The 22,708-nt window shown below is 40.1% G+C and overlaps 2 protein-coding genes across 5 annotated transcripts in view; one reads left to right on the plus strand and one right to left on the minus strand.

Moving 5' to 3' along the window:
• The window catches only part of sytl5 (synaptotagmin-like 5), a 49,190-nt gene extending 47,766 nt beyond the window's left edge, over positions 1 to 1,424 (plus strand). For all 3 annotated transcript variants that reach the window (XM_044015213.1, XM_044015215.1, XM_044015214.1), the window contains one exon: positions 1 to 1,424. This exon is cut by the window's left edge and continues 1,204 nt beyond it. The gene's annotated coding sequence lies outside the window, so the exon portion shown is untranslated.
• A 1,420-nt stretch (positions 1,425 to 2,844) lies between these two features.
• srpx (sushi-repeat containing protein X-linked) lies at positions 2,845 to 22,708 on the minus strand. 2 transcript variants are annotated; one of them, XM_044015216.1, is made up of 10 exons: positions 22,577 to 22,708; positions 15,046 to 15,102; positions 11,410 to 11,598; positions 9,855 to 10,031; positions 9,090 to 9,216; positions 8,851 to 8,972; positions 7,532 to 7,711; positions 6,532 to 6,665; positions 5,313 to 5,434; positions 2,845 to 3,441 (listed from the first exon to the last, which is right to left on the minus strand). In XM_044015216.1, exons 1-10 carry the CDS (start codon positions 22,641 to 22,643, stop codon positions 3,258 to 3,260), a joined length of 1,359 nt encoding a protein of 452 aa, XP_043871151.1. In that variant the 5' UTR covers positions 22,644 to 22,708; the 3' UTR covers positions 2,845 to 3,257. The 2 variants fall into 2 exon arrangements, with proteins under 2 accessions (XP_043871151.1, XP_043871152.1); XM_044015217.1 differs by lacking the exon at positions 15,046 to 15,102.

A 22,708-nucleotide genomic window follows, 5' to 3' on the forward strand; every position in this document is an offset into this window, starting at 1 on the left:
AATGTTTTAATCATTAGCATTATCCTGAAATATGGTCCTGCTAAGTTAAGCCCACAATTTCTCAACTTTATGACCAGAAAAAGATATTGTATGAGGTCATAGTGACTTTGAACCTTTGAGCACAAAATCAGTTGACATTTGTGTCAATTTTTAAAAAAACCCTGTCCTAAATATCACGTTAGCAAGAATAGTACAGATGAACCCAGCACAATGTATTTTACAGGGGCATTAAAAGCCACCGTCTTACATATTTCAAACGGAGTTTGAGATATTTGAAGAGCATTTTGCTGTGAGCTCCCGCTAATTTTATACCCTTTGTCCGCATGCGTCACTTTAGCTTGACTTGGCTAACTTCAGTAGTTAGCTCAGTGCCCTCAGTCTCGTCTAGTCTGACCGGCATGGGGCCAGTGAAGTGAAAACGAGTTCAACTTTTTTGGGAAAAAGAACCGGATAGTTTGCAACCTGAGACCCCTGAATTAGCTGTCAGTAACTGGACTCAGTATGTTTGAATGATGAGTTATGGCTAGCATCGTCCTAGCAGGTACAGCGGGGAGTGACAGGAGAGAGAAAAAAAACACAAAACAATCTGTGGCACAAAAAGTCTTTTCCATAATTTAGATTTAGAGTCAATGTAAATTTACATAACAGTGTGTTTTACAGGGGCATTAAAAGCCACCATCGTGTATTAGAGGAGCATTTTGCCATGAGCTCCTGCTAATTTTTACCCTTTGTCCACATGACAAACTTCAGTAGTTAGCTCAGGAGTCTCAGTCTCACATAACTTGGGGGCTACTCATTGTCTAGTCTCGCCAGTAGGGGGCCAATGGAGTGAAAACAAGTTCAAGTTTTTGGTGAAAAATTAACCGTTAAGTAGCAGTGGGGGAAGTTAAAAAAATTATACCATTACGATATTGTCATTACCGTATTTGTGACAATATTTCACAATTTTAGTATCTTTGTTGACATGGGACAACGTGTAGTTCGCAATAAACACATATTCACAATGCTAAATTGGCTTTTTTTGAGACCCCTGAGTTAGCTGTTAGCAAGTTCGAATGATGAGTCATGGCTGTTTAGCATTAGCATGCTAGCCCTTGCAGCGGGGAGTTACAGGAGAACTCTCGGTTAACTTTCCACCTCCGAATGTCTGAGAGAGCGAGAGAGAGAAAACTAAATCTGTGGCACAAAACCTTTTCCATAATTTAGATTTAGAGTCAGTGTAAATTAACATAACACTGTATCAGTGTGATAATAATAGAAACTGCATGGTACTGTATTAGCCAAAAACCGAGGTAGACGAACAAATGGTTACGTAATTAAAGCACTGATCATGACATCACTTTGCACTCAGAAAAAGGAAGTTTAGATATTTTTTGTGTGTGTTTAAAAAGAGTGAGTCAGCACTGAGCTGAGCCGTGTTCATCTCGGGACCCGATAATGAGTCAGCGTCATTCAACCTTGTTCCCGTCACCTCGGGGTTCTCACGACTCGCCATCCTGTGATGAATCACGCTGTTCACCACCCCGGTAAAATAAAAAAACAAAAAAAAAAACACGATAAAATAAAACTCCACAATCATTTTTCACGTTGGAATGCCAATTATGTTGCGCTTGTCCTTGGCAAAGCCGCCGCCTCACACACACTGCAGTAATAAGTCATGATGTCCACTGTACAACATATATTTTAGATGAGAAGCTCATGCAATATCTGGAAAAAAAAAGAAAAAACAACTATTGATGTACAGCATGTAATGTCTCCGTTTGTCCGTTCCAAGCATCAGATTCACTTTATCCAAGACTTTTCTGTCCCAAATATGTTACAGGAATATTTTGAAATAAACATCTTTCCATAGACTAACTGTGTTTATCCGTTTATTCCCACAGTTACATATCGATTTTCTGGTTTTTTTTGTTGGATCAGGGTTCCAAACTGAAGAAGTGTTGTTCTTCCTCTCTAGGGGTTGCCAAATATTTGATTTGGCAGAGAGTTTTTACACTGAAAGCTCTTTCTGACGCAACCCTCCCATTTATCTGGGCTTGGGATCAGCACTAGGACTACACTGGAGTGGATCGCGGCATGGCTGGGGACAATTTTAGAGTGTCCAATTTCTTTCAACTAGAGGGTTGGAGGTTGTTCCCCACACTGTCTATTTCTTCATGTATGTGTATTGTGTTTACCATAGTTAAACACTTAGCAAATAGTAAATAGGGTTCAGAGGTAGAGCGGGTCATCTTTCACTTTTCTACCTTTTCATTAGTTCTGTTAGGCACGGTGTTCCACAGGGCTCCGTCCTGGGTCCGCTACTGTTCTTCTTGTATCTGGTTCAGTGGTGTTATTCGCTGCAAGGACAGGGTAAAAAATCTTGGAGTGCTTTTTGAGGTCAGACCAGGGCTATTTCAAACACTTTTAGACGGTCTTGCACCCTTATATTTGTCTCACGTACTACGTGTTTATGTGCCCACGCGGTCTCTGCGATCTCAGGACAGTAGCCCGTATGGTAGTCCCAATAGTCAGAAAGAAGACAGGTGGTGAGCATGCTTTTTTTTTCTGTAATGCTACATGATGGAAAGCGGTATACAAATAAAACATATTATTATTACTATTATTATTATTATTGCATGATTAAGTCACAGGCTGAGACAAATCCATGTTTGTGGCCAGTGAGAGAAACTGTATTTCAGTATCTGAAATAAGAACACTTGTTGTTATTTTCAGAAAATAATAATTTTCTCTAATCAGCTGCAAACAAAAAAAATTATTTGATAAGACAGCGTTTGTTGCAGTGCATCCTTTGCCTCCCCATGCGTCTCTCGCCCTCCCACTGACACACTGGAGACCAAATCGTCCGTGACGCACATATTTAATCAGTGTCTTTCTGACGCACATACAGACGCACTGTACATACCGCACACACACACACACGTACACATACAGTTGGTTTTTTTTTCACAGAGTACATCATTATTCCAGGAATGAGACATAAATATTAGACATAGACAGGTTTTCTAGTTCATACAGTAAAAAGACTTTTGTGTAAAAAATAGTAAAAACACGTTTCTGGTTTGAAAATATTAATAATAACAGTGACACATACACACACGCACACACACACACACATACTTACACACACACACATACAGTATGTTCAGGATACAAGAGTGAATGAGTTCAGGCAGGAGAGTGAGACTCGTGGACAGAAACGGGAGACGTCCCGTCTGCTCTGACTGACGGCTGGACAGCGACAGCAGACTTGTGTCTTATGATTGACAGGTCTGGCCCGCCTCCTGCTGCAGCACCATCTCGTCCTTGCGCTGCGGGAAAGTGTCGATGGTCGTGAACAGCTCGGCCGACGTGATCGGGAACGGATAACGCTGCTTGTCCATGCCCTGTTTGTCCACCAGCACCATTTGGAAGGACCTTTGAGAGATCCGGAGCAGTAACCTAGGAAACGCATGTCACACTTGTATTTGTTACCTCTTTACGACCTTTTCTGGCGTAAACAAAGGAGACCAAAACCTGGTCCTAGTGAGGCAGAACCTCATTTCTGAGGAATTGATGTAGTTTGGGGCTAAAATCAAAGATAAAACCATATAAATTCAAACAAAGCTACAGCCTAGAAGTGCAGAAGAAAGCGAGAAGAAAGCGGTGTTCTGTTGTTTTGTTGAGAAAACTTGTTTTCCTGAGCGGACAATCGGCATATGACAGCAAAGCATGTGAAAAATATAGAAAATATAGAATTGTCAAGAAATTAAATCAAAATTCATCGTATTTCACCAAAGTTATTTAATAGATCTGATCCAGATTACAGATTTGGCAGCATTTTAAATGTGGGCCCACAATGGGAAGTCCAATTTAACACATTCAGGATGGATTTTGTGTAAGATTGTATTGTTGAAGCCTTGACGGAGGTCTTGGTATTGTTTTATTCTGATTCTCTACTCTTGTCTCTTTCCTGTCATGTCATCACTGTTTGGTTTTTATTTTTTAAAGGGTAGTTAATAATTCAGACCCTGGTACTTTTTGTTTTTCGTGGAATCATTTTATTTCTGTGTGCAAAGTCAAATCATGGAAGTATCCAGAACTGCTAAAAACTAGGATGTTTGAAAAAGCTGTGTTAAACACTTGGTGAATATCTTTATAATAATGACATTTCCTCAACCGAATATACTCACTTAATAAAGCCACTTTATTATAGGGGTTTATAATAAAACCCCTAACTTCAACTCACTACTTTTTTCCATTCACCCCCAGGTGTCCGTCAGCCACGCCCACCTCATCACTTCAATCCACTCACCTGGTTCCCTCAGGTGCTCTGCATCTCCAATCAAGACTTTATAAAGACTCCTCCTTCACACACGCACACTTTTCAATAGAACTGAACATTGTAGTTGGGGGAGGAGACAGGGAAGGAAGGAAGGAAGGTGAATGTTTCATCATCCGACCATGATCGGACTTTATAGATGAATTAAAGATCATAACATAGCTGCTGTTAAACACCAAAGAAGAAGAACACTCCTGGAAATCACCGCAGCCTTCTGTCCCTGACCTTGAGAAACTGTCTTGTGGTTTCTGTTGTACATCTCAGTCCTACACAGAATTGGGTTGTTTCTTTGAATCCAAGTGTTTTTGTTTTGGGGAATTTCAGCTCTTCAAATCCAAGTTTATCCTTTCCTGCTTCAGATGCTTCTGCCAGATTGTTATAATTTCTTTTTTTTTGTACTCTTATAAACCTTTCCTGTGATTGAGTTGTGCTTTTTTTTTCTCCCCCCTCATCTTTGTACCATTTTTTTGTGATAGTGGATGCCAGATTATCTTGTCTCTGAGTATTTTGAGAAACTGCTGATCTACTGGCACACACACACACACACTCACACAAGCATCTCTGGGGTTTACAGAGAAAAATCATCTGGGATAAAATAGAAAATATTCAGCGAGCAGCAGTTTTCTGGAAGAGAATTGCTTTGTTGGTGCCACAGGTCAGAGACTGAATAAGAAAACTGATAGAAATGTCCAACCTTAAAGAAGATTGGTGAAATTTGAACGTTTGAGGGGGGGAAATATCTACTTTTGACAGATGTTCCAATTGCACTTTTTAAATCAATCTTTAATATCTACTGTGGAATAGATTTAAAACAAGATAGGGCATTACAACCAAAATATTTACGTGTAAAGAACTCGTGTCAAACATGCACATGGTAACATTTGTAAAAATTAAGTTGCTTTAAATTATGATTACCTAAGGATTACAGGGTGCCAGTGCTGCCACTGTGTAAAGTGAGCTGTGTACCTAATAAAGTGGCCGGTTTGTGTACCTGAGCTGCAGGGCCAGTCCTGGAGGAAGCAGCCTGTGTCGAATCCGTCCAATCTGTGCCGGATACATTCCGACCAGTTCAATCACCGTCACGTGCCTCAGGTCGAGTCCACACTGAGCGTGCTGTTCCCACGAGAGAGAGAGACAAGAAAACAGACTCATCCGCGTGTTTACAGCTTCGTTATCGACTCCACTGCAGCCCAAACAAAACTCTGGGTTCGCTCCAACAACAGTCGATTCTTCCAGGGCTGCAATCAATGATTGTTTTTACTGTAACTTGGATAAATAAGTTTGATATCAGTCTATTTATAAGTTGTAAACTCTTCGATGGCTTTGCATTCAATTCAAAATATAAAGAAACACTGTTTATACCCTATAACTGCACATTTTTGACATGCTGTGTCCTGGTATCTATTCATGTAAAGATCAGATATTGAACTACAGCTGCTCATGATGACGACAATAAGCAGAAGCTGCTTTAAAAACATGTGGCCAAATAGTTAAAGTATTAAAGTATATTAAAGTAAAATGTGTAAAAATATCCTTATAGGTGAAGATATTTGCTAACAATGAATATGAATCAACACCTACATGTATTCTAATATGTGCATGATGACATTAAAGTCATAAAATGCACAATTTACAATAAAATAAAATCATTAAAATGTTAATATTAAGTTTTGCACAACTCAAAGATGTTTATTCTCCAGAGATTAGGAAATAATTTCTCCCACTGCAGCAGGATTTTTTGATTATTGTCACAAATGTAGCAATGAATGTTACTTTCTGCTTCATTAATAATGTCATTATTCTTACATTTAATGATTGCAGAGTCATTATTTCCACAATCCAGGGTGTGACTTGCTTGTTTTCAACTTAACTGCCTTGATATAAAATCTTATGGATTGTTGTTGTTGTTGTTCTTAAAAACGGTGATTGACTTCTTTAAGATCGGGGGCTTTTTTATGATGAAGTGGTGAAACATCCGTCCGCAGCACGGACTCTTATCAGATTCCAGTGTCTGTATCACTTATTTATCACTGTGACATTTTCTGTTTATCAGCAGCAGCAGCAGCAGCTTCCTGCTATTTATCTGTGTGACACACGAGCAGCGGGGAAGACGACTAAACACACACTGTGTGTGGACCTCCTGCTGAGCGTGAGCGGAGACAATCTCCTGTCTCTGTCTCTGTCTCTGTGTCTCTGTGTCTCTCGCTCACCTGTAAGTTGGTCATTTGGAAGCGATAGTTGTGATTTGCGGCCGTCGGAGCCGAGATGATGAGAAGCCGCCGCTTCTCGTAGAACTGGTCCAGTAACGCGGCGGCCGTCCGCACCCCAACGTTAATGTTCATGGCTGCAAAGACGTTTGAAAATGAATGTACAATTAAAGGCAAAAGCTACTCCAACTTAATAAAAGTACAAAGCATAAAAAACAACACAGAGCACAGGTAGTAGGTTTTTTTGTGTACTTGTACTTTTTAAAATGTGTAATTTTACTTTCTACTACGTTTAAAATCAGACCTGTTATGCATGATGGACAGGTAAATGAATGATGAGGACAGGTGAATGAATGAAGAGGACAGGTGAATGAATGATGAATGTGCAGGTGAATGAATGATGAATGAATGATGAATTGAATGAATGAATGAATGACAGGTGAATGAATGACAGGTGAATGAATTGAATGTGAATGACAGGTGAATGAATGACCAGGTGAAAACAGGTGAATGAATGATGACAGTTGAATGAATGAATGAAGAGGACAGGTGAATGACGAGGACAGATGAATGAATGAAAAGGACACGTGAATGAAAGATGAGGACCAGTGAATGACAAGGACAGGTGAATTTCTGTTAATTAAGGTCCCTGAGTGAGTGACATATGTGACCTTTGACCCATGTTGACTGATACATTATGTGTTTAAATATTTTATTTTGTCAGCACTTTGATATGTAAAGTTTTCTTTTAATTATAAACAGTTCATGTGAGATTTGTGTTCCCTTGTCGTTTTGCATGACACAAGAAATAACCTAAAAAAGTAACTTTTACTCTGTATTTTAAACAAGCTACTTTTTTACTTTGAGTACATACTTAGACCAGTACTTATAAGTACTAAGTAAAAATGTTATTGAGTTATCATGTGGTACTTTTTACTTCAGTAGAATATTTCAGTAACTGTGTGTGTGTGTGTGTGTGTGTACATTAGTACGCAGTACGTACGTGTGCACGTCGTGTCCGTGCCGGACCAGGTGAGTCCGGACTGACACACTCTGGCACCGCTGCCCTGCAGCTCGTAACCACCGGTGCATTTGAACTCACAGGTGGCGCCGTAGTTGTCTCCGTCGCTGTCACACTTCATGTAGCCGTTGTCGGGCGGGAACAGCGGACTACAGCGACGCACTGACAGAGACACACACACACACACACACACACACACACACAGATGTCAGATTAATCCACAATAATCACCACGAAAATGTACACACTGCAGCTTTAACGGCGCCATAGCAACCAAGTTCCTTGGACAGCTCTTGTCTTGTTTCTAACACCACTCTCACATATTCACAAACCCTGAGGTATTTCACCGACCTCAGACGACCTTGACAGAGTTTTGTTGGAGTTGGATTTTTTTTGCCTGGACCTAATCTCCTAATCTCCTGCCCCGGGATCTTCTGCCTCATCCAACCTCTGTGCTCTTTATCCAAAACCCTGCTTCACTCTGAAGACAATCAGCCATTCAGCCACTTTTTAATCCCCTTATACAATCTGAGCTTCATGAATGGATTGATTCTACACGCGATGTACCAATATTTTAAGATTCTGGAACTTCTGTCAGAGGAAATAATGACAGATGGAGTCAGTTTTGGATGGATGGATATCGGAAAAGCAGAGAAATAGAGCTTTGCGCTCGTATACTTGTCATTACGGTGGCCCTCGGGACTTCCGCGGAACGGCCGAACTAAAAGAGCCTTTTTTGTCCCTTCTCCACCCAAATAAATGTAATTCGGCAGCCTGAAAACCTGGAAATTTGATCCATAAAATGACGATAACATCATGTACTGTATATACAGTTTTATATAGATATACTATACTAATACTGTTGCATTTATGAAATCTAATGAAGTAGAAAAAGATAAACTGTTGACATTTCATTACTGTTTTTTTACCTCTTTGAAATAAATATTAAGAAATTTGGACTTGGATTTTAAGTGCAGTTCATGCTTGAGAAAACCTGCTGGCATAATTATGATTCATAATTATTATAATTATAATATCAAGTACTAATGACTTCATTTAAGTGCTGGGAATGTCAGGATTCTGGGACTCTTTTAATATTTGACGTAAACATAGTATTTTAGTGGACAGCATTGATCCCTTAAATATAAAGTGTTCACTTTGAAAGAGATAATGAAGGAAATAAAGAAATTAAAGATAAACATATTTTTTTCAAAGCTACATCCTGATGGTCCTGAGAGGTTTGAATGAAAACTTAACTTTGATTTAAGAAATGCGACATGAATCAAGATTGTTTGACACACCTCGCACTCTGACAGTGAAGCGACACGATCCTTTGTTTCCCGCCCGGTCGAACACAGTGTAGGACATCTTGTGCAGGCCCTCGGGGAAGTGGGACTTTGAAGGTTTCCCTTTCAGGACGACGCTGCAAAAATGACAGGCTCACTGCTTCGGGGGTGGAATCACAGAACGTAACAAACGGGACACACACAGAAACAAAAAGGCAGCAAGGACAGAAGAGATTAAAAGAGATGAGACTGACTCTGTGAGGATGCCATCTGCTGTGTCCACACCCTCCGGTGTGTCCCATGTCACCCTCGCTGTCAGTTTCCCAGGTTCTGCCCACTTATCCTTCAGACTAGGGCACTTTATTTTGGGCGGCTCATTATCTACAAAGAGAAAAAAAATGTTTCAATACAAATGTAAGTTACAGCGTTTTTCTATTATACAGTCGTAGCACTACTCGTGTTGTCCGTCAACGACAGTACCTGTTGCTATTTTTTTGGTTCCACTAAATCCTTTTACACGGTCACATTATAGGGAATTGTCTTTCTTTTGGGGACAAAAATCAAGTCCAAATAGAGTGAATTACTACATTTTAAGGTGATGACGTGTTTTCTGAGGTCAGGGCTAATTTAAGGTTAGGATTAGATTAGTAGTAATTATGGTTAGATTAAGTCTCCTGGAAATGAATGTAATTCAATGCAATGTCCTCTGACGTCATGTGTTGAGGCAAAGTTGCACCGAGATCTGAAGAAGACCAGCTGTTAACCAAGGCTGAAAGACAATTCGGTTATTTACACAAGTGCAGCTCTGAGTCCACTTCAGTCCACTTAACATCGTCATACACAGATAAAATATCACAAGTGGATGAGGGAAGAAAAGATGCTGCGCAGCTGCTAAGGAAGTTTGTCGATGCCTGTAGACTTGGAGCTCAGATAGTCGCGGAGGTAACGCTTGGGACGGAAAAGAGACGAGAACAACAATCCGGAAACCCGCTGGAAGAACACAACCCGCACAGTCCTACCGACACAGGTGGGGACAGCCGCGCTCCACGCCTTGGTGTGTTGGCACGTCGCCGTCTTGTGACCCTTCAGGTCGAATCCCGCGGCGCAGAAGAACTCACAGCGGGAGTTGAAGTAGGAGCCGTCCGAACACTTGTAGCCGCCGTTAGCCGGCATGCTCGGCTTGGGACAGCGGACCTCTGGACAGAGAGGAGGTTCATTGAGTTAGTGGCCATCTCTTAATCAGTGAAACATGAATAAACGTATACAATAGGGCCGGCCCAAGCCTTTATGGGGCCCTAAGTTGATTCTGATTTGGGGGCACCCCTCCCTCCCTCTCCAAAATAAAACCAAGTAACTTAAGCGCAACACTTTTTTAGATATCTAAATATAAATAAAGATGTGTAGACTCTGGGGGCCCCCAGAGCAGCCCCTTAGTTCACTTCTCTCTTGGTCCGGCTCTGAAAATCAGGCAGATTATTGTGGATTTTCACTGGTGACTTCCTTGCCTACGGTGAATTAAAATTATAAACTGAGTGCAGGGTGAGTCACATTGATTAAGATCATTTGATGTGAAATTATTGTTCAGGTTCAACAATTTTATTGTTTTTCTGTCTTCAAGTATAAATAATAAGATAAACGTTTGCACATTCATCCACTAATTGCAACATACTGACATTTCATTAGCAGCAATCATCAGTGTGGGCCTTCTTCTTTGGTGCTTTTCCATCACAAAAAATCACTAATATGGGTTTGTTCCTTATTGTGGAGCAGCAATGGCAGTCATTTTATTTTTATTAGTGCACGTTGGGGGAAGTATTTCTTTCCACAGATGTTGCCAAGAATCGAGTCCTGTGAGAAACAATGCACCCATGTGATTGTTTTCAGGGCTGCAACTAACGATCGTTTAATCTGACAATTATTTCCTCAATAAATCAAATGTTTCTCTGGTAAAATGTCAGAAAATGTTGAAAAAAGTTGAGTTTTAATTATTCCTTTGTTATACGGACCAAAGAAACCAGAAAATATTCACATTTAAGAAGCGGAAAAAAAAATCAGAAAACATGTTTGAATTATTAAAAAGAAAGAAATTAATTAATCAAGCATTTGACACCATGGATCATGAAATATGTCTTAATAAAATGAGTAAATATGGTATAAGAGTGGTGGGATATCAGTGTTACCCTGAAAGACAGAATCTGACGTGTATGATATAAAGTGTGGTGTACCTCAGGGCTCAGTCCTTGGGCCTAAAATGTTTCATTTTGCTTTTGAATGACATTGCTAATGCTTCCAAACTGTTTTAAATGACGCTACATTTCTTTCATCGGGGGAAAAAATATTGTACACGTGTTAGATGTGAATAAAGAAACTAAACTAAAAAAAATTAATGATTAATGATTAAAATAGTACTGCTAAAGATGTATAATGTGGTGGTTTGGAACGGGGCACACCTTGAGTCGATGTGGGAAATTATATGATTTTATTTATTATATAATCTTATTTTTAAAGGTTTTGTTGAGTTTATATAAGATTATCTTCTTACTCCTCCTTTTCATTCATGTTTGGTTCACACACCTCTGCAGGCGTAGTTGGACGACCAGTGTTTACTGGCCATGCACACCACCTCGGGGCTCTGGACCTCGTATCCCTGCTTGCAGCGGATTTTACAGCGCGTGCCCATCACGTTCTTGTGGTGCTCTCCTCTGGGCGTGCGGCAGCTCACGTCGCCGTGTTTCACCTTAATGGGTGCACACCACGGAGATGCTGAAGAAGAGAAAACAAACACAAGGGAAGATGAGCCACACTGACAATTATGTGGAGTTAATGGAGGAGCAACGTGCAGCTGGGTGATACCACGTACCACAGTTTGAGAAGCATGGGTTTCGCCTACATCCCTATATATATAAAAATACTGTATATCCTGTATTGCACTTTCACAGGTTAATACTACCCACGTTTTCACAATAAGACATCTAACAAAGAGTCACAGTTTTGATATAATATTGAGAGAACGCTGTTAATGTCAGACGTCAAGCTCTTACCTGACGACTGTTAGGGAATGTGAGTGTGAAAGTGTGAAAACCCGCCCATCATCGTCTGAGTCCAGACGGATACGACGCATTTCTCATTACCTTATCTGCGACTTCCCTTAATCCAAGTGTTTGCTGAGCTGAAGGAGATAGTCACACTTGAGGAAAAGGCAAGACAATGATGTGCAGAGAGAGAGAGAGAGAGTACTTAAATCTTAAAAGTGTGTGTTAGAGGTGTAAAAATAGTCCTCACACACCTGTTTTTAGACTTGAACTATCGCAGCACTGAAATTTAACTCTCATTTCTTGCTATGATGTCGTCCTCACATTTACTTTTTCCCCCCTCCAGCGTTTTATCTCTTAAATAATAACGCTGATTAGATTGGAAACAGATTATGTTTTTGCACAGCAGAGTCAAAATTAAAGTGAGTTATGCACATTTACACGCACTGCTGTTAAAGAGAATATTAAGAGGTATTTAATGCATTAACATAATTGTGATCGCAGTCTGTTCTCTATCTACCTCTATCTTGGTTGTGGGAATGTTCCCTGAATGTTTCCCTTTAGGTTCTCCTGTGGTTGATATGGAAAGTTCTCCTCGTTTGTTTTTGGCTGCACATTCAGTTCCCTGAGCGTTACTTTGCCACAACCTTCATACAACCTTTGGAGAACGTTCTCTTTCGGTTACTAGAATGTTCCCGTAACCACTTTTGTCACAAACTTTCACTTTTTGGTTCCCTCAACGTTTAGGGAATGTTAGGCTCCAGCCTAACCCTGAGGGAACGTTCTCTAAACGTTAGTTTTTGGTTTGGTTGTAACTACCCTTAGGCGAACCATGGGCTAACATTCTTTGAACGGTGCATGTTCGTAGGGTATCTACCTACTGTACCTACTTACCTTAATTTAACACCCACTCCCCCCTCTTTTTTTGCTTTTTGTTATTACGTATAATCAAATCATTTCATTTTTCCACCCCAACCAAGCATAAAACCTGTCTTATAAGTATTTTAACATTTTTTTAAATCTGTCAAATAATATTATAATCCACTTCTGGGGCAGATTCCAGACAAAAGCCCACAACTAAAAATGACAAAGCACCCTTTTATAGGAGATTTATATCCAGCAGGGGCAAGAAATAGTGCAGCACATTGAGTAAACAAAACATAATTTCCTCAAACTCTTGGTATAAACGTCAAAATTTGACTTCTAGGTTTGGCTCCAAAATATGTGCTACACTGAATTTGACTGTGCAGGAAACAAACTATCACTTTAAGATCTATCAGTCTCACTTTATTTGTTTCCCCGCTTTGGACACGACTGCCATCCCTACAACGCTTGTGTAAAAATTCCTCCTTTGAAGCCAAGTTGGAGAAGCCACAAGATTCTTTTCCAAGTCACGGAAATCAGAAACCTGCAGTTTATTCCTGCTGGCTCAGGACAAACACACACACACACACACATGTGTATTTACACACACACTTGGAGAGAACACACACACACACACCAGATTAGGCTGATTTCCATTTGGAATGAAAATGAGAATTCATTACACAGCAAACCTCCCTCGCTCCCTGCGTGTGTGTGTGTGTGTGCCTTGGCAAAGTCTCCAGAGAGAAAAATAAAACTACATTTCAGCTTTTACACAGCGAGAAAGTTTGGTTTGGCCTGGGCGATAATGTTCCGTGTCTGAGTGACCCTGTGTCTGAAACTCCAGGCTACTTTGACGTAACTCTGTCGGTTCACAAAACTGGCTGAACTACCTGGCATTAAATGATGGCTCTTTAAAGAAACAGTGAAATAAAACAACACAGTTATTCTAATTTTAATCCTTTGTGTCTGAGTATTTATATAAAACAATACTTTTTAGTTTTATTTTTTTCTCCCGGTGAAACAGCAAATTATTTTCACATCTTGAACTATAGAGTAAACTCGTACGAGGGAGTAAAACATTCTTACATATCTTTATTGTGAAGCAGGTAAACATCATTTATACATAATTCTAAATGAGAAATAATGCCTTGTTTCAAATGTTTCAAGTTTCAATCATACAAAATCCAAAACAATACACTCTATTTCTTTATGTGCAGAATGCTGCGATTTAATTAATAAGAATGTGTATTTAATATGTGACAACACAATAAATTAACTAACTGAACTAACTTACTAACTACTTAGCTAGCTAGCTACACACATGTGCTGTAAATGAGCACATAACATGATTTTATTGGCTAGCACCTGTGCTACATTAGCAAAAAACATGATCGTATTGGCTAGCACCTGTGCTAACAGTATTTTATTGGCTAACACCTGTGCTACATTAGCAAAAAACATGATCGTATTGGCTAGCACCTGTGCTAACAGTATTTTATTATAGTACCTGTGCTACATTAGCAAAAACATGATCCTACCTGTGCTAACAGTATTTTATTGGCTAGCACCTGTGCTACATTAAAAAACATGATTGTATTGGCTAGCACCTGTGCTAACAGTATTTTATTGGCTAGTACCTGTGCTACATTAGCAAAAAACATGATTGTATTGACTAGCACCTGTGCTAACAGTATTTTATTGGCTAGCACCTGTGCTACATTAGTAAAAAACATGATCGTATTGGCTAGCACCTGTGCTAACAGTATTTTACTGGCTAGCACCTGTGCTACATTAGCATAAAACATGATTGTATTGGCTAGCACGTGTGCTAACAGTATTTTATTGGCTAGCACCTGTACTCCATTAGCATAAAACATGATTTTATTGGCTAGCACCTGTGCTAACAGTATTGTATTGGCTGACACCTGTGCTGGAATGTTAGTCTATAATGTGAGTATATGATTTGACTAGCTTGTGCTCAGGTTGTAGCTTGGAAAGTTAAAAAATTTCTCAACATCTGCTGCACGTAGAATTAGCAAAGCAAAGCAATGGACCCACAATGCAGTTCGGCAAAGCTTGTGAAGTGTCCACGTGTGAGTGCAGTGTAATAACCTAGAGCACAAACCAAAAACACCAACATTTGTTCCTCATTATTTTCCTCCTGATGTAACAGTGCTGGTCAGCGCTTATGAAATCCATTAAAATCCAAGGGATTTAATGTAATTCCCTCATGATCACTCGCAAACATCTCACATTACAGAAGACAAAGACCCTCTAACTTTCATTTCTAAGTGTCAGTGCACGTCATCACCTTTATACCGACGAGAATTCCAGTCCTCATCATCACCGTAGGAGTACTGTCCTGAGCCTGGGGTGAGAGAAGAAAAAGAGAAAAAGCAACTAATACGATGAAGAGAACTACATCCAAGATGTTAGGCAATGTTAGAAAGCTTTGTCCTTGGTTGACCTGAGGGGCTTTTTCACCAGGATCAGGCTTGAAAAAGCATTGCTTAACTTTTCATTTGAACCAGACTCAAGTTGGGTGATCAGGATCTTTTAGAAAGGACACATGCAGAAAGAATAAAGCTGAAAAGATGTTTTCCCTGCTGATTTTGGGGAAAAACACGATCGCTTTAAACGATCCTGATTCACTCTCTGACCCCATTTTGTGTTTGGTAGAAATGAAAAAGCAATTATTTTGAAACTTTCTTGTTCCAAAACAACTCCCATACATCATACTTACCGTGGACAGGAATCCCACCCTTTTGAGACTCCTTTGAATAGATTTATGAAACGGGGCAAAACATATTCAGAGAGTTAAAGAAGAGAAAATGTCTTATTGGCAGCGTTGGGCAGTAACAACCTTCTCAAGCCACAGACTAGGGGTCAAAATATCGATGTGGTGATATATCATCGTCCTTCCTTGTGCAATAGGAGAATCGATTCAAATATTGATGTTTTTAATTAACAAATGACGACGCTATAAAGTAAACCGTCCCTGCCATGTGTCACTATTTCATGTCTCGGGCAGAAGAAGAGGGAGTTTCCAGCGGGATAATGGTGGATAAAGCTACATTAACAGATGCTCCATCCACGTTCAACACATGGACTTTATGCACTTTGTTCTCTCCTGCACTTTTAACTTGTCACGTTAACGTTTTGTTTTCTTCAGTTAGAGAGTTATCGCGATGTATCGATATATTGATTATCATAGAATCATTGTATCGTGGACCATGTATCGCGTATCGTAGCGTGGTGTGATCTACCCTGTGATTCCCACCCCTAACACAAAAAACAACAATCTCTCGTCATTCATTTCCTTTTCCAGCCTGACACCGGTAGTATACTCTCTATTGGATGACCTCCAGTAACAAATATTTGAAACAATGACAGTGATATATTACTATAATATTCTTTCTTCACTTGGCGATTCATAGATCATGAGCCTGTATCTTCGGGAGTTTGCTGTAGGCATCTGAGCCAGCTTGAATTAAGATGGAGACTTTCTCAGTTATAATTTGTGTTTTACCCTCTAACGGCTGGACACTGAGTCGAGGTGTGAAAGAGGGTCATTAGGGTCATCCTAGCCTTCAGCTCACTACTGAAGATCAATATGACCTGGCAGGTCACATCCAAGAGGCAAAACATCCTGTTTTAAAAGCTGTTCCTCCAGAACTACAAATTGGCCAACTCCATGTGTCCACTCATATATCCTGTACTTATTTTCTCCTAAATCTGAACAACAATTCCATTAGTTTACTAATGTTTTAAATCTAGTTGCAAATAGGCCCCTAATGGCTATTCAATACACTCTTATTTCCTGGTCGGCTTCAGCAGAGACCCAGAAAAAAATATGCATTTTTTAAAATCTAGCATCTATAGTCACAATGTCAAGGAATATGACATAGAGAGGCTGCCATGTTTGCAGCTACACATGCAGTAATGATTGTTCCGAGGGCTGCAACTCACGATTATTCTCATAATCGATTAACCGAGTACTAGTTTGGTGTCAGAGACCTGGAAATGATGATGTTCTTGCATGTCTTGTATTTGTCCACAAACCAAAATGATTCAGTTTTAATTATTTCTTTTGGTTATATGGAGCAAAGAAACCAGAAAATATTCACATTTCAGAAGCTGAAAAATCAGTAAACTGCTCGTCCGTGGCAGCAGAGCCGGTGGAGGACACGGCTGAGTAGAACTGCTAAAAGACAAATATGGGGGTTTGGTCGTGATGAGCACGCAGGATTATTTTAGGAAAGAGAAAAGAAAGGATATGGAAGGGGCAGCAGGTCAGAACGCAATAAAAACAAGGTGGAAGAGGGGTGAGAAAGGGGTTAAAGCGGGGGGGAGGAGGGGAGTTCAACCTTGGCCTCGGGATGTTATGAACCTCAGTGTGTGAATGTGTCCTCTGTTCCGCCTCCTCCGGCTTCAGATCTCAGCGCCGCATGTCGATCAATGAATCTGATACTGAGGGCTACGTCTCGTGACCCCAGTCCACATTTCTCATCATGGCTTTTTCTGCCTCTAAATTACGACACACACACACACACACACACACACACGCTCACGCTCACACTCACACACAAATATGAAGCTCTGAGGTTTTAACAGTCACATCACACCGTGTGGATTGTACAGAGCAAACCCACACACACACACACACTGAGTGAGTCATATTTAGAGGTCTAATGGGAAAACTTCAGAGTCTGCTTCTTAATGGAGAAAAGACGGCAGGCACGGAGCGAGAGAGGGGGAGAGAGAGAGAGAGAGAGGTATGGAAAACTAATTACAGGTGTGTGTGTTCTGGTATTTGTGACCACTTAAGGACCTTTTCTGGCATAAACACTGAAAGCCTGCTCGTAATGAGGCAGAATTTAACTTCTGAAGAACTAGTAAAGTTTAGTTTTTTGTTGTTGTTATTTTCTGATATAATATTGTAGCAGTGTTGGGGTTAACACATTTCACTGGTCAAAAACCCTATTTAAACCCACGTTTAAGTAGGTTAAATGGGTTTAAACTGGTCAACGTGAACATGCTAATTTCCTCTCCATCCTATCCTGCGATACGACAACATAACACACATTTAGCATGAAAACAGCATTTAGTATTTATAGGTGAATGTACTTTTTACGACTTGGGACAACACTCAATACTATATCTAATTGTGATTATTCATTTTGGTTTCAATAACATATTTGAACTGTGTAATATCTGTGCAGATCTGTGAGAAACGAAGATGTTTGTGTTAGAATACGGATAAAATTCAATCTAAAAAATGGTAATTTGACACACATTTTGGCTTTAAGAAACATTTGATTAGTTGTTTCTTCATTCGGTTCAAGATACAACAGTGAAAAGACAGCAATGGGACAACGGCAGCAGATTAACTGCTCCTGACACTGCCCCGGTGACATTTAAATAAAACTTCTTTCCCGTTGAATCGATAAAACAAGGTATTAAATTTAATATTAAACGAGAACAGCCCGGTAAAATGCATCTACAGTACCTCTTCACACAAAGGGGGGAATTATTCCCAGCACGGTCGCAATAAATCTCACATCTGTGACATGTGATCAATATCAACAAGTCACGCTACAAACAGATTCATGCGATAAATCATTTGGAGGCGCGTCACATTTTTCTCCCTCCAGCATCAAATACACAAAACAGATGCATAAACAACACTACACACAAAACAGAGTCGAGGAAGGAACATTCAATTACTCTTCTTTATCGAAACCATGACAGTGTGTGAAGTATTAAGCACAAAACTCTCCTTTGATGATATGAAAAGTTTGTGTTTTTTACATTCATGTGCAGTCCAAAAACATGCAGATTTGGGGATTAGGCAAATTGGACACTAACCCTAATCCACACCAGGGGTCGGCAAGTAAACATTTTCCTCAGAAATTGAATTAATCGGGCAAACCTCCCTGTTTCTCTACCATTGTTTGTTCTCAAACAAATTTTAGAGACAGAATATGGTTTTAAAAAAAGTACCTTGAATTTGTCACAGACTCACTTCCTCTTTTTTTCAGAATAAAAGGCTCTGAATCTGGAAGCGGATGGTTGTTTGTCTCTATGTGTGTCCCTGCGATGGACTGGCGACCTGTGACCCTGTCTTTCCTCCTTGTCAGCTATTGAGGATACAAGTTACATAAAAATGGATGAAATGATGCCTTATCTCATATCCTCAGTCACTGACGAGGAGGAAAGACAGGGTCACAGGTCGCCAGTCCATCACAGTTAGCATCACAGGCCTGCAGAGGAAAACTAATTGGAGGATCATCCTCTGTGATTTAATGTCTCGAGGTTTTTCTTTTTGTTCTTTCTTTAAAGCTGCCTGTTCTCGTGCCATTTTCACATCCTTCCTGTTTCCTGCATATCCTGAAAGGATGTTGCTGCTTCTGCTTCTTACCTGTAGGCGGCGCAGGCTCGACGCGACCTACGGGACATAACTCTCGCGTTTTTAATTTAAAAGTCCTTCCTAATCGAGTGATTTCCCGACAGGCGGCATGTGCCGTGCGAGAATCATCCTCCTAATAAGTCTGCTAGACTGATGATGAGGTCGGCGCGGCGCTCTCAAACGCTCCGAATCTTCACATGAGTTCTTAGCGAGGACAGGATGTCAAAACGGCACGAGAACAGGCAGCTTTAAAGAAAGAGACAAAAAAAAACTAAACAAAAAACCTCGGGGAGCGACGAGACATTAAATCACAGAGGATGATCCTCCAATTAGCTTTCCTCTGCGGGCCTGTGATACTAACTGCCATTATGCGGAGACTGGCTCGCTCTCACTCTCTCTCTCCTGGGTTTGACGTATGGCTACGGGCTAACGGAGCATCACGGAGCTCATTCAACGCGCCGCGATTAAACTTGTTTCACTTCTTTTATGGCACTAATGATTTCTGCTCCAGTTACACGTCTGCTGCCTTTTTTTAATAACGATCGACTGTCAACTGGAGAACTGCTCCCCGTGTCCATTACCTACAGCATTATAACTACTACTAAATAATTACTAAGGACAGAGATGGATGAATCCAGGAGGACTTTCTTTCTTGGCAAACAACCTTCTAGTGCTTGTAGTCAATAAGAGGCAAAATAAAAGAGTGAATATTCAAGTTCAACTTTTTAAGGCCTGAAGGAACAAAAGTTTTGCAGTGTAATATCCAAGGACATGTTCATGGAGGCTTGCGGAGGATTTGTTGGTCATAATATTGGTCGAAACAGAAAAACAGACACAAAAAAATCCAAATCACTCTTATAAGGTGATAAAAATGTGTTTTTTTTAACATTTTTCATCCTCCACTTAAGGGTCACGGGGGCGCAGGAGCCAAACATAGCCAGTCTTAAAAGTACCTTAAAGGGATACTTGAGAATGTTACCAGAAAATGACTTTGGTAGGCGTTAAAGTCACTTATTACTTCAGTAAAAGTCTTAAAGTATACAACATTTACTGTACTAAAAGTAAAAGTATTAAAAAAGGTGAGGAGTTAGGCTGGAGCCATGGTGGCTCAGTGGTAGGGGGAGGTGTCGTTTAAGTGGAAGTTCTGTGGGTTCAATTCCTGCCTCTGCCGATCTATATGTGTCCTTGAGCAAGACACTTAGCCCCGAGAAAAAACACAAACATACATCGCAGTGAAATAAACTCCTCGTAAACGCACGTACGCCACACTAATGCGCACACACACACACACACAGACACACACAAACAGAAGTACAGAGCAGTGTTGTGACTGTCGGCAGTTTGTGAGTGAGTCAGTGTAAATCTGTTGTACAGCTTGTGTTCATGTTTCAGCCTGTATGATCATACCACACACACACACACACACACACACACACACACAACGCCATACAATACACACTGACACACACACAGGCTCACCCGGCTATCCTGGTGAGGACTCTCATTGACTATGGACTAAACCAGGGGGTCACTGAACATTGAGTCTTTTTGGTAGGGATAGGAATCGGTATTGGTATCGGTATCGGTATCGGTCCGATATTGGTCAAAATCACTGGATCGTATATCGGACAGACACAAATGTAGAATCAGATACAATTCGAAAATTCTATATATTACACGCTTCACTACGCACAGACTGTGAAAATGTAAATAAAAAATCAGCAAAAGCATTTTAGCTGAGTCATGTTTGCTAAAATGACTGTATCAGAATAATATCGGTATCGGTAGATACTTGAGTATCGGACACACAAAAAAGTGGTAGCGTGGGACGTCCCTACTTTTGGCGAAAAAAGCAACTAAATATGAAAATTATATCAAACATATTGCAATACAATATTTTTGATGAATTTCAAAGCTAGTCTTGATATGGAACAATATATAACTGAAAAATAAAAATGTCTTTCTGATGTAAAATTAATCTTTGCCATTAAAGAAATTGATGCTACATTTAAAGTTAGCATTTAAGCACAAGTGCGTAAGAAATAGTGACATCTAGTGGTGAGACTTCCCAAGCCCATGAGGAAACTACAGCAGCCTTCTCAGAACCAGAACTTGAAATTGTGATTGCGAGAATGGTCATTTTTTACATAATTATTCGCGTTTACATTTGAATAATGAAAATTGCAGTAGGCCATGTTGCGATTTTAATCAAATTTCAATTAAATGTTCAGCCTTGTAGACGATGATATTTACTTTTAAAACAAGGGTTCTTGCATAAACACAGAACTTGTCAGGACCAGTAGTCTTCATGGAGAGCAAAACCTGGTCCTGGTCCTAATGCTGCACAACCTCATTTATGAGGAGCTGGCTAAGTCAATGCAGTGTCCTGAGCAGTGTTGTATTTCTAGCAACTTCTACTCCACTACATTTCCTCTAACTATCTTTGTTACTCGTTACTACCAAATACATTCAGAAGAAGAGTTGGTATTATGGTCTGTATTTACAGTATATAGAGATTTTCTAGTCTTCATGAGCCGCTTTAAACTACAGTTTTCATCCATTCATCCATTCACATGCTGGAACATGGGGTTAAGTGTCTTGCTCACGGACACGTATTAGACTAGCAGAGCCAGGAATTGAACCCACAACCTTCCACTTGAACGACAACTTGTTAGAGAGCCACCATGGCTCAATCCTTAAATTAAGCACATTTTATAGCAGAAAATTACCTTTAAATACTTAAGTACAGTTAATGTCATATACTTTAAGACTTTTACTTAAGTAATATTATATAAAAGTGACTTCAACTTCTACTAAAGTGATTTTCTAGTAACTTTTAAGGGACTTTATACGACTGGTCCTGAGAAGAATAGCAGTGCAAGCCTAAGTTAAGTGTTTACTCAGTCAGCAGCAGAGTACAGTAAATAACTCCACAGCCACAGTCGGAAGCTGTGAAAGTGTTTCTGTGGAGGTTAAAGCCAAATGTTTTGGTGTTCTGGTAAATCTCTCTGTTGTAAAACACAACAATACAAAAAAAGAGTAGAAAAAGTAAAAAAACATGAGGAGACTGAAATTCCCTCAGTGCTCCAGAGATTTTCATTAGAGCCACAGTCACAGACTGAGCTCTGTGTGCAGGGAAACGTCCCCCAGATGCACACTGCACTCCCCCCGCACTCACTCACTCACCCCCTCCACGTAAACACCACCGCGGTTCACTCAAAGACAAGAAGAAAAAAAGAAATACAAGCACTAGTGATTTAAAATCAAAGCCACACACAAAAAAAGTTTTTTCCCAAAGTAAACTTGGACAATTCAAGAGACTCCACAGAGAGAAGATGAAGAAGAAGAGCTGCTGGGTTAATAAAGTTCTAAAGTGTGTGAAAGACATTAGAGATGATACTCATTTATTATTATATTTATTCATTTATTTTACCTTCATTCGCGGAGCAGGAGAACCAGAGGTGGACAAACAGGAGCAGCAGCTGCAGCCACATGTCCATAATAAGCGCGAGGAGCGAGGGCAGACGCTGTTGAACATGTGAAGAAGTGGAGCTGCTGAAGGAAG

Source organism: Solea senegalensis, unplaced genomic scaffold (assembly GCF_019176455.1).
Source record: "Solea senegalensis isolate Sse05_10M unplaced genomic scaffold, IFAPA_SoseM_1 scf7180000013074, whole genome shotgun sequence".
NCBI classification, from domain to species: Eukaryota; Metazoa; Chordata; class Actinopteri; order Pleuronectiformes; family Soleidae; genus Solea; species Solea senegalensis.

Bases quoted from the DNA above. Each gene is read 5' to 3' on its own strand.
- srpx (XM_044015216.1), bottom strand. From the start codon at position 22,643: ATGGACATGTGGCTGCAGCTGCTGCTCCTGTTTGTCCACCTCTGGTTC. The intron at 9,217-9,854 runs GTAGGACTGTGC...TTCTCTTTGTAG, and splicing joins GGCTGTCCCCACCTGTGTCG to ATAATGAGCCGCCCAAAATA. The intron at 6,666-7,531 runs GTACGTACTGCG...ACGTCTTTGCAG, and splicing joins CACGGACACGACGTGCACAC to CCATGAACATTAACGTTGGG.